The 13,053-nt window shown below is 46.8% G+C and overlaps 1 protein-coding gene across 3 annotated transcripts in view; it reads right to left on the bottom strand.

Moving 5' to 3' along the window:
• Positions 1-12,785, bottom strand: part of MTPAP (mitochondrial poly(A) polymerase) — a 40,847-nt gene extending 28,062 nt beyond the window's left edge. The window contains exons 1-3 of one of the 3 annotated variants that reach the window (XM_085893128.1): positions 12,610-12,783; positions 6,931-7,094; positions 399-611 (exon numbers count right to left, since the gene is read on the bottom strand). In XM_085893128.1, the coding sequence (XP_085749254.1) occupies positions 399-611; positions 6,931-7,094; positions 12,610-12,751 (519 nt within the window). In that variant the 5' untranslated portion in view covers positions 12,752-12,783. Of the gene's footprint in view, positions 1-398; positions 612-6,930; positions 7,095-12,609 lie in introns of all 3 variants that reach the window. The other 2 variants (XM_085893131.1, XM_085893130.1) reach the window with 2 other exon arrangements.
• Positions 12,786-13,053: the final 268 nt, after the last annotated feature.

Here is a 13,053-nt window from a genome sequence, read left to right as displayed (position 1 = left end):
ATATTACATCACACAAACATTAAATGGGTGTGGAAAGTAATGTGTAGCCAAAGGCATTCCAGTGGGCTAGAAAGGGTCAACACGGACAATGGAATGGAGCTATCGCCCCGAACAGCAACACCACCTCCAGGATGGGGAAGGGACCTGTTTGAACCTGGGATCTCAGAATTACAAGTTGTGTTCACATGAGAATGCCAAACAGACCAATTACCTATTACAGTATATGGTTGAGGTTTAGATTGTACCAACATTTTAAAACATCTGGGATAAGAAAACAATGATCACAATTCATTCAGCCAAACAGATTAGACAGGTTTTTCTTTTCCTTCAAAAATGCTTTGATCTGATTCTATAAGGAGGAAGAATTGCTTATGAAAATTCTACAAGGGCATACTCACATTGGAGTGGTCCTTCAGCATCTGTAACAGGTTATGGGGTCTCTCGTTCTCAGCTGATCTCTTATCTGGAAACTCATCATTGTGCTTGGACATCAAAAGGAACCGGGACCTGTTCGGTAAAAGGAACCTCTTTCCTGGTCTTGGCATATTGCAGCTTTGTTGCACAGAAAGGACGCCATCCCGCCTTTCAAATTGCAAAAGCAGCATTGTTTTCTACAGAAGGAGAATACGCATAATATCACAAACTATCTTCACATGCAGGATATCTATCCATGATGGAACAGATGCATATCTGGTTATGCACTGTATTGAAATGTGTTGTCAAGAAATTATTACCAGTTCATGATATCCATGTATCTCTTATCTTGTATACATATATCATCTGGGTTGGAAAAACCGGTTTAGAGAAATGTTGGTTAGTTGGACGTGGAGGCCACGTGACCATTTACGTGTTTTATTTTAAACCAACCAATCAGATCGCCCACTTTTATCCTGGGGGAACACTACCAGGCTGAACACTTTAATGCTGAACACTGGGAACAGCATTTCTGGGCTGTTAAGGTCCAGACGTGATGCAATATTATTTGGCACCCATTACCAGATATTACACAATTATGCACAATCTACCTTACATTACGACACATAACATTACCTGGCTCGTCGCATCCCGTGGTGAGCAGTGAAAGCGTTTTAAAATTTATTTCATAAAATATTCCATCCTTCATGTTTTTGTGGCTGTTGCTGTATTTGAATTCCATTTGGTTCCACTTACTGGTTTAAGGAATAATTTAATCTGCTCACTGTAGCTCCTTGCCTTAGCACTGGACTATCAGTTTAATTCCACTGATAAGTGCAGTGCTGTGCTGTGCTGTGTGTGGTGCCTTGATTATCAAATACAACTATATCACATACTATGATTAGCAACGTCGCAATCAAAGAAAGGCATTCACACAATGTGAAATGGAAATCATAGGGGACCAGATAGAGAGAAAATATATGAGCGTGTGTGTGTGTTTTGACTTATGTGCACTCATAAACCGATGGACGGAATGAGTTGAAGTTTAGTGGTTGTAATTTGGGTGTGCCCAGAAAGTTTTTGTAGGCATTAAAAAAAAATTAAGTCATGGGAATTCGGGAAGGGGTGAGTGGTAAGGGTGGGGGGGGGTGCAAATTCTCGAAATAAATATTGATCGTATTGCGCCACTTATTGTATTGTATATTGTATTATCAGTTCATCCGTATTGTATCGTAAAGTTTGGTGGTTGCATTCCAATTCCCAACGGTTTACGGTATTATAATCGTATCTCGATATGAAAACCTTATATAATCGAAAAATACCTGGCCGATTTACATAAATGCACTGTACTTAATGCAGTCCTAAAGCACTGGACGAAATGAGTTGATAAGTGTTGGTTGTACTCTGGGTGTGCATGGGAACGTTCTACTAAGTTGGAATGGTTACCTCCAGCTTCAGTTTTTACTTTTCTGTGATCATGCAGAATTATCATAAGAAGTGGGTGAATCATCATACCTGATAATGCACTCCTGCACCGCTGGAAAGAATAATTTGAAAACTGGAAGTTATCGTGAAAAAATTAATCCAACTCCCAGAAGTTGAACAAATCATTCTAAAATATGCCAATTATCTGTTATAGTAGGTTGAAAACTATAGTTATCATCAATGTGGGGAGAATGCGATGAAACAGATGTTTGTTTGTTTGTAGGGAAAAAAAATACATTGAAACTTGATGGTTGTACTCAGGGTGTGGGTGGGAACATTCCACTAAGTTGGGATGGCCACCGCCAACTTAAAATTTTCGATTCTCAGACACTGCTTTGTTCCTTACCGTTTGTTATACACGTTGGATTTTTTTTTCAAATTACAGCAATTTTGGCTGTCGGAATAATCTCACAAATTATGTAATAAGTTTGGGCAAAATGTCTTTGTGTTTCAGCATTTCAATTTGGAACCTTTGTCACAATGTGTGTACTTAATATAAATAAATATATATGTGCATATGTATATGTAATATATATATATATATATATATATATATATATATATATATATATATATATATATATATATATATATATATATCTCTATTATAATACCAAGCTTGCACACTAAAAACTCGGCTTGCCGTCACACGATCCCTATGAAATTACTGTGGCACTTAGCGGACATGCCGACAATCTTTGGGAAGTCTTGGCGTTCCATAGTACCACTTGCATTTTGCACTATGCGTATTTTTGTCATTCCCCGTGTACGGTCTGTCGTCTGCTACCAGCTATGTTGTACTGCTATCCCGTACATGTGCACGGGTATCGCTAGTACATACATATATATATATATATATATATATATATATATATATATATATATATATATATATATATATATATATATATATATATATATATATATATATATATATATATATATATATATATACATATATATTTGGCCGGTCTGTCTGTTTGTCTATCGTGTTACAACTTGAGAACAGATTAACAGATTTCAATAAATTGAACTACATTGGATTCAGGGAACTTCCAGAAAGGTTTATGATAAAAACACAAAATAATTTTTTTAATTTTTTATGATATACATATCTATATTATAAATGGAGCAGTGTTTCTTTGTTTGTACGTCGTGTTATAACTTGAGAATGAATTAACGGATTTCAATAAATTGAACTACGGTGGATTCAAGGAACTCCCGGGAAGGTTTGTGATGAAAAAAAAAAAAAGATATTTATTGAAATTTTTTATATGGGTACGTGGGTACACGTGGCGAAACTGAAAACGCCAACTTGCGACGCTGGTTATCCCTGCACTCGGAATCCTTTTTCTTCTTGCCCTATTGATGAGCCATCACAGCAAAGATTGGTATTTCTGTCAGTGAAGCGACGGGTCCAATATTCCAGTTAAACATATAATGTAAAATGACGTTTTGCTGAATAAAGTTGTTTTTTGGTGATTTTTTCACTGGACAATTATGTATATGGCCTGTGTTTACCTGTGAGATTGTAATTCCAGTCTTACAGCAGAGTTTGTCATTGTTTGTCCTTCAGCAGGGTTCCAAGGCTGGACCTTGAAACCCTGCTGAAAGAGTAAGCGAACAATTAGTACCTGCCTCGATGTATATTAAAAATTTGATCAGATCATTTCATTGTGGTGTATACGGCCTGTGTTTACCTGTGAGATTGCAATTGAAAAATAATGTCTTTGATCATTAAATTTGTGTCCAATAAATAGTTCCTCATCTTTTCTTCCCCCCACCCATCACGAGAATTGACCACAAAGACTACTTCGATAGATTTAATGATAAACTTACTTCGTTACTTGTAATATTGTAAAAAAAAGGGCTATGTATACACATCTGTGTAATCATGTGACATATGTTCCCTTTTCTGACATGGTGTTTCCTGTCACTTGGTGAATTAAACTTAAACTCGAACTTTGATCGGTATTCGAGACTTCAATCAATGAAAGAGTATTTGTGGCCTGAAAACACCCCAAAATGATAACCCATTAAGCTCTGTATTGGTGTGCATAGCATCCCATAATGGGAATGATGGTGCTGCACAATCATGCTCTCAGCTGTCCAATTTTTTGAAACTTCGCACTCCCAATCGAAAATCCTGCGTTCGGGCCTGGAGTGAGATTACGTTTTTCGGTTTTCTGCCTGTCTGGCAGTCAAACAAAATTTAAAATAACTGGCGGGTTGCCCGTGCCTGCACGGGATTCGAAACTGGGTAGGGATGGAGGTTGCAAAGATGCAAATGGTGTCTTCTGTCACAGCCAATAAGCTGGGAGCAGCAATTTGTATTTATTGCCACATGAGATGCCATTTAAATGCTCTAATGGTGGTGAGGTGCTCTAATTGAAACTGGTTGTTCGATATACATATTGTTACGGATTCGCGCCCGCCGGCGTGCTGACGGCCACGTAACTCGAATCGCGGCACGTCGCCCACCGGACGGACAATCCAGTCGTGACCCTCTCGGACTAACGCCGGGAACCAGTCACGGGTGGACCTTTCGGTCTCACCGCGATCGAGCCAATCGGCCCCCGCGTGGGATAGGGTTGCTCGCCAAATCCGACCTACCTAAGTACCCAAACGGAGGGTAGACCGGGCGATCGCACCTCGCCGCAGGTCGACTTCGGACACGGGCCACTTAAGCGACCCGTTCCGTACTATCGGGATAACCGAGCGGTGTTATCGTCGGCCTCGACGGTTCGATTAATTATCGGGCGTATTCAGCCCACTACCAACCCATTACGTGAAGCAAGATGAGGATTCAATGAAAGAAATGACGAAGCGAAGCGGGAAACAGTTCAACATAAAGCACATTTATTCGCGATGAACGGAAAGCACACATATTCAATTCCACCAAAAGCACATAGAAAAGAAGAGAAACACAATGCCATTTTACACAAAAAGCAAATGTAAAAGCGAAGACACAATGCAGAGCTAATACAGACTACCGAGCACACGGCAACACTTATACAATTCTACTTCACAGACGGCGCCGACAACACATACCCAAAACCAAGAAAAAGAACACCCTCAAGGATGAGGCGGGCCTGAGGCCGAGACCGGGTCGGGCCTACCCGTCTGGTGATGAGACGCAGAGCGGCGATGGTGCCTCAACTCCGCGGGCCTCGCGGGCAGTGTCTGGTAGGGGGTGGGAAAGGGGCCCCCTTGGTCGCACTATCTCAGCGCGGGGGGAAACAGGAGGGGGTTGCTGATGCTCGGGGGAAAGGAGGATTTTTACTCTGCCTCGAGTCCCGCGACGAGCGTCTCCACCTCGACCAGGTCGCGCCGTCGGCCTCCCTGGTGTGCAGCTCCCGGCACGACGCGAGCACCCCCTCGTCTGCCCTCGCCGCCTCTCCACAGCTCCGTCCTCTTCGCTCCGACTCCAATGCACACGACGACGACGACGACCAACTCCTTCTTGCTTCTTCTTCCCAACTCCACCGACTGCGAAGTCTTAACTCACTGGACTGACGAACGCAGTCGCTAAAGCCCCGTGGCTTCGCTCTCTCTCATCTTTGACCCCCTGCCTTCGACCTTTCACCTCGCTCCCCATTGGCCCGAGAAAAAGTGGGCGTGAATGCATTTTGATCCATAAATTTGCATATAGCGACCGCCCTCCAACGCCCTGGAGGCGGGGCCAAATCGCCCCTCGCTCACCGATTGGACGGCACAAAAGTGGGCGTGTGTCGTTTTTGATCCGTTTTTGGAGCGGAAAATCCGTGGTTTTGTACACGCTGTTCGGCGCGCGCCCTGCACGAGTCCAACACCGGTACCCACAAGCGGCGCAAGAACGGTGGCGATGCGACGGTTGCGAGGTGTGACGTGAAGCGGCGCCGCGGTGGGTGGTTGATGTTGTGGTTGGTGGTGGTAACAATGGTGGTTGGTCCAAAATAAAGATAGTAAAAGAAAAACGGCTATCCTGAAGAGTCGCAGCACGCATAAATGACATGTATTCCCACTAGACAACGGGTTTGGGCCTAACTACACATATACTTACCGAGATATCTCACCTAAGGGACCTGAATGGTGGTTTGCGAATTTGGTAACCACAACAATATATACCTTTTTGATGCCTCGAGTAGGTATTAAAAATTTGTATTGGTGTTAAAGCCAGTGACCAATTGCAAATTAATAGTTGGATTCCAAACAGGAAGCTTACTGTTCTTAGGGACATCACAAAGGACATAAACAACAGGCACAAATAACTAATGTTACCGGTTAAATAAGGTGGTTTAAAATATGCCTCTGAGCCAATGGTAAACTTCCGAGATTATATTTGAACATTGCAGAACACAAATCACCTTTTTGGCACTTTCAAAATCCTTCCGCTTAGCAGTTTCGGACAAAGTGTTGCAGCATTTTACATCATCACGACCAATCAGATTTTCCGCTCGTAGACTCCTCCCACATCCTTGTTTTTCCAAGACTGCGTGGGGTCAGGTGTTCTCTGAACTCTACTTTGAAAAGGAATCACATCCTTTCTTTTAAGTTTATCCTTGAAAAACTCCATGAAGATCGACTTCCCTTTACAGACAGGTGTGCTCTTTTTTGTTAATCTGTGACGTAAACTTCACTACGTCCTTTAAAAGCTTTATCGACTGTGCTATCAAACATGGCTACGAGTTTATGGTGTGGAATGTTAGTGCACAATGGGTAGGAATCATAGGTTGACATGTACTGTATTTAACTTTACCTATGTTGTGAATGTTGTTGATGTGATCATTGAAGGCTTACAGTCATGTACAATCCAGAGGATGATTACAATCAAAAATTGAGGCAAAGAAGCAGAAATCATACGGATAAAGGAAGTCTGACATCTGTATAACAGCTACAGGTGGCAATTCAACATGACCTTAAGAAAGGAACTGAAAAAAAATCAGAAGCAACAGTTGTGAGGACAAACATCAGTTCCACACAAATGTGCATCAGGAGGGCAGAATAAAGAAATAAAGCAACACTTTGAGAAGTGGTGCCTTCTCAACTCACAAAAGGCTCAAAGAAGTGGTAGTGGGCAATGTTGCCATGCCTTTCCAATGACTTGAGCAGCTGGTGTTGGTTGACCTTTTGAGGGCACTTTATAAGGATACTGTTGTTAGCTTGTTCCAGGCGATCAGCTTGTTCCTGAACAAACGTTTTCCTTTGACATGTCCCTATCAAACACACACACACACACCAAAAAGACAGCTTGGTGGGATGCTCAATGCAACTGTGATTTGTTCTTATGATCCCTACTTCATCTTCTTCTTGCGTATGGCAGCTTGGCTGCCAGGTAGCTGTCATTTTGCTGGGGCACGACTATGCTGCTGATGCTGTGCCCCTATACCAGTACACTGGTACTCATTTTGCCAACCTCAGAAGGATGACAGGCTGAGCCAACCACACCTGGTGATATTTAAGTGACCAGTGGGGCTCAAACTCAGGACCCTAAGATCCCAAGCCAGCCACCCTAACCACAAAGCCAACACCAGGCTTATGATCCCTACTGATAATATTGTTGTGGGCCGGGGGTCGGTGGTGAGGACGACCGCTAGACGGAGCAGTCGGGTCGTCTCCAACCGAACACCGGAATTGAAAGGTCATCACCCCGGATAACTCCGGAGACGACGGGTCACTTAAAGGACCGTGGTCGCCAATATTTTGATGGCGTGAGGTAGGGTCCACTTGTCTAATTCCAATTTACCTAAGTACCCACGCCGTCTAACTACCGGGGAAGCCACACCCTCGGCCGACTCTGTCCGAACCGAGTCACATGTACTGACTCGGATCCAGCGTAACCGAGCGGAAGTCACCAAAGCCGTGCCGGACCAAATGAACAATTTACGGCACAAACGGCCTTACTACTTCTCAAGCCCGCACCGTGCTGGGTCAATGAAAGAAAACACGGACAACGAACTAGAATATTTAACACGGGGGCTTATTTATAATGGGGAGAGGGAGACACAGAGCAGACTTAATCACGACTATAATGCAATGTACAATGAGCAAAAGCACTTAACAGTTTCTACTTACAGGATGGGCACCACACACACACACACACACACACACACACACACACACACACACACACACACACACACACACACACACACACACACACACACACACACACAAGAAATGGACCGCGTCGGGTCTTTATTGGACCCTTCAGCTTGGGAGGGAAGGCGAGCTGAGGGAAAGAGTTCGGTCGGGCACCTTTCCGTCTCGTGCGGTCTGGTCGAGACGAGCTGGTTCGGGGGGGGGGGGACTCGAACCCACACCTTCGTCGCCGCACCAAGCACCAGGGATCGGGAATGACGCAACGGATGCCAGCCAGCACGAGAACGGACTAGACGAGACGAGCACTTGCAGGCAAGACGAGAACACCAGCAGATAAAGCGAGAGCAAAAAAAGGCGACGAGGCTTCTTCTTCTGCCAGCCGGATCGCCCCCACTATTATTCATTCCTCACGTGAGGTGAGAACGATCCGTCCTGAGGTCACTCTCCTCCTCATTGGACGGGGGCATGTCGGGGGTGTGTCTGGGCGTCTCGGTGGCTCGCCACCCGAAGAGGCTCTGTAGTATTTTCTGGCATTCTGGCTTCCCATTGGCTGGAAGAAACACTCCATGCCCTTCTTCGGAGCAGAGCCTTGATCTGAGGCGATGGGAGGCTCCGCCCACGCCTTCAGTCAAAAACACGTGGGCAATGGAGTCGGTGGTGCGGAGAAGTGAAGGGAATTGATGGACAAAACCAAATAGAAAATTACTCGCAGTGCACACATGAAATTCCCGTTAGACACAGGGGATGGATTCTAACTATACACATATACTTAACGAAATAACTAAACTTTGGGACTGCTGACTGTCTGTGTGCAAGAGGCTTCCAAATCCGTAACAATATAAATGTGCAAGTTATAAATTTGGAGGCTGATTCATGACCTCGAGGTATGCACACTCATCTCTAAGCTGTTTGGCCTCGGTTTGAATCCCAGCCCAACTGTTGTCAAAATCCCACGTGTTCCTCTTTTTTCCCCACCTATGAAATCAACTTCCACATCCTCTTCAATTTTGGTCTTCTCTCCAGGTCTTCAAAACAGCTGTTCACCACCATCTCAGATAGTCCACAATCAAAAACCATGATCTTTTCTACACTCGTTAAACCACCACCCACCCCCCCCCCCCCCACAATTTTTGTTTTGTTTTGCTTCTGTATCCATCTTGTCCATCCCTTGCATTCTCCCAACCCATTATCCACATTCCTTGCTTGTCCATCTCCGTATATTTTGGCCCTCCGCCATTCTCTTGGCATTCCCCTTTTCTCCTTCTGCTGTTGCTTTTGTTATGTTGCGTCCTGATATGTTCTGTGTCCTCACTCTTCCAAGAGCCTTGACTCTGTATATGTGTATATATATATATATATATATATATATATATATATATATATATATATATATATATATATATATATATATATATATATATATATATATATATATATATATATATAAAAAGTCATCCCGATGTTTCACGGGAACGATAATTCATCAAAGTGTGTGCGCCACCCCTCGGATGGATGTTAAACTCAGCATCCCGTTTACCGGCATTAGTTGACAGACATTAAAGATCCCACGATGGAGGTGAGTGGGTGAGCGATCACGAGCAGCCTGTCTAAAGTCAAAATTCCTGCCCTAACTACTGCTGGGAGAGAGATGGCAAACCTTGCCAAGAAACTGCTTCAGCAGAACCAACGTTTTGTAACACAGAGTATGGTACATCAGTCGGTATAATTTTAGCCTGATTTTCATCCTTGTGAAGAAGAATCAAAATCTCCAATTTGGATCAATCCTATGCTTTGGGTGGGAGTGAGGATAACACCACCTTGTCTTATCACACTTCCTTCCCTGCAACTGCTGTAGAAGTCCTGTAAGATTTTGGGGATGCCATCGAGCCTCCAACCAGAGATCAGGTCAAAGATTCAGTCTTTAGCCCTACATTATGTGCAAGAGATAATGGACAAAAAAAAAAAAAAAGGAAAAAAAAACTGGGTACATGGGCCATACAACATATATACAAAGTCTAGGCCAATCACACGTACGTGACCAGAGAGTGCAATTTGCATATATTTTCCTGCCACTCCTCTCGGTATGTATATGTATAAGTGGGCTGCGGCTCGAGTCGGGCAGTAAGAGCCAGCATGAGCCGCAAGAGGAGACCTCAATGACTTTAAACGTGGTGTAATTGTTGGTCTGTGTTTGGCAGGAGTTTCAGTGACAAGGCTGCGGTGATTGCTAGCATGCCATGAGGAACTGTCCCGAAGGTTATGTCAGCCTGGGAAAGTGAAGGAAAGACTCGGCAAGCGTTACGCATGGGCATTCGTCCGGACTGCGAGGCAAAACCGGAGAGCAATGGTGGACAAACTGTGTGCGGAGTTCAACGTGGGTCGTGAGCATCCTGTATCGTCAAAACGGTCAGAAGGAAACTTCACAGGGTGGAATACCATGGCTGGGTTGCTATGCACAAACTGCTCATAACATCTGGCAACACCCATTTGCAGGTCCAGTGGTGCAAGGAGCACAGGCAATGGCCGGCTGAGGAGTGAGGGAATGTGATATGGTCTGATGAGTCATCCTTCACCATGTTCTGAACGAATGGATGTGCACATGGTGATGATCCAGGGTGCTCAACAGCCCCGAGTGCCTGTTTCCAACAGTAAAAGGTTCTGGAGGTTCCATAATGGTGTGGGGCATATTTTCCTGGCATGGCCTGGGTCCACTCATTCCATTAGAAGGCAGGATTGATGCAGCATGCTATGTTACCGTCCTGAGCAATCACCTGCATCGCATGATGCAGCATTTCTTCCCTGCTGGGAGGGGTGTCTTTCAGGACAATGATGCTCTGGCCCATGGGGAATGTGTTGTCACGGGGTGGTTTGTGGAGTACGAGGAGCAAGTTACTAATCTTCCATGGCCCTCCCAATCGCCGGACATCAATCCCATAGAGCATTTGTGGGATTGCCTGGAGAGGTGCCTAAGAGAGCGGTTTCCACCTACATCAAACTGACATTATTTGGAGGACTTCCTTGTGGAAGAAGGGTGCCATATTCCTGCAGAACGGTTCCAGAACCTCGTTGATTCCATGTCATGTCATGTCATATCCATGCCGTCCTGCATGCACGTTGTAGCCCAATACTCCACTAAGTGACATTCTGTGGTGTTTCCATTTTTGGGCACTACCTGTATGATGTCAAAACTCCTTTTTCGTGTTTTGCTATTACATTAGGCACCATATATTTATTACATAGGTATACATGGTGAATTTCAACTCTCAAGCCCCCCCCCCCGCAATCCCCTCTTCATACTCTTCAGCCCTCCCATTATCAATCTACCACCCCCTCCCACCAACAGTCTCCTACCACCCTCACCCGACTCGCAACCCTCCCCCAACCCGCCTCCCGCACTCTCGACCAACCCCCACACCCTCGACCAACCCCCACACCCGACCCGCTTCACCCAACTCCCGCCCCTGACTCTCCTCCTGCCTCCCACACCCTCACCCGAGCCACCTCCTTGACCAAGCCGCCTCCCGCATCCTCAACTGATCCTCCTCCCACACCCTCGGCCCGACCAGCCTCCTGCACCCTCGCCCGACCAGCCTCCTGCACCCTCGCCAGACCCGCATCGTCTCCTCCTCCGGCCCGCCTCCTCCCCCAACCCGGCCCCCTCCTCCCCCAACCCGGCCCGCCTCCTCCCCCAACCCGCCTCGCCTCCTCCCCCACCCCCTCGCCTCCTCCCCCACCCCACCTCGCCTCCTCCCCCACCCCTCCTCCTCGCCTCCTCCCCCACCCCTCCTCCTCGCCTCCTCCCCCACCCCTCCTCCTCGCCTCCTCCCCCACCCCTCCTCCTCGCCTCCTCCCCCACCCCACCTCGCCTCCTCCCCCTCCTCCTCGCCTCCTCCCCACCCCTCCCCCACCCCTCCTCCTCGCCTCCTCCCCCACCCCACCTCGCCTCCTCCCCCCTCCTCCTCGCCTCCTCCCCCACCCCTCCCCCACCCCTCCTCCTCGCCTCCTCCCCCACCCCGCCTCCTCCTCCCCACCCCTCCTCCTCGCCTCCTCCCCACCCCTCCTCCTCGCCTCCTCCCCCACCCCTCCTCCTCTCCCAACCCGGCCCGCCTCCTCCCCCACCCCGCCTCCTCCCCACCCCTCCTCCTCTCCCAACCCGGCCCGCCTCCTCCCCCACCCCGACTCGCCTCCTCCCCCACCCCGACTCGCCTCCTCCCCACCCCGCCTCGCCTCCTCCCCCACCCCGCCTCGCCTCCTCCACCCCCACCCCGCCTCGCCTCCTCCACCCCCACCCCGCCTCGCCTCCTCCACCAACCCGGCCCGCCTCCTCCCACCCCCTAACCGCCTCGCCTCCTCCCCCGATGCCCCTCCACACCTTCCCCTGATCTCCCTCCCACCCACTTCTTTTTTCACCATCGAACACCCCTCCCTTCATTCATCTCCAACCAATTCCCCCCAATTCGTGTCATTGTTATTATTTGAAGAATTATCGTTTGTAATGAAACGTTGTAAACGATGAAACATGTGTTTAATTTAAGGAACCGATGACGGTGGATTTGATAAAAGCTTTGGTCCAACACATGCACCAGCGATGGTTCCATGTTCAATGGAGTACCACGTGTCCAACTCTACCTTGCCGCTTGCTCTCCGGCAGCACCTCTGGTTTCCGGACAACCTTGGAGGTCGAACAGCGTTTTCCATCGGAGAAAACCCGAAATCTGAATCCACAGGCTCCACAACGAAGCCGGCCCAAACATCGCATGTACATCGCCATGTTCACTGTGACCTCCCACCTCGAGGGACAGCCCATTGATTTGTTGTCGTTGTTGTTGTTGTTGTTGTCGTTTTAAGGTTTAACGATAGTTCGACCGAAACCCGAAAATCGACTCCAAATTCGAGACACGTCGCACGAATCCTTTGGGTTTTTCTTTGTCCCTAAAACTCGAAGACCCGAAATATGATGTTCGTTCCCCAGGGAGATTTTACACTGCATGTTATTTTCACCTTTGACCCTTCCACCATTTAATCGAAAACTACTCCCTTGGGTTTGTTTCTCTCAGCACTTCATGAAATGAA

The sequence above is a fragment of the Eptatretus burgeri genome, chromosome 8 (assembly GCF_056783735.1).
Source record: "Eptatretus burgeri isolate ZD-2024b chromosome 8, Ebu_testis_v1, whole genome shotgun sequence".
Taxonomy (NCBI): domain Eukaryota; kingdom Metazoa; phylum Chordata; class Myxini; order Myxiniformes; family Myxinidae; genus Eptatretus; species Eptatretus burgeri.
The sequence above is the reverse complement of the archived record's forward strand: the minus strand, read 5'-3'. Positions and strand labels throughout refer to the sequence as shown.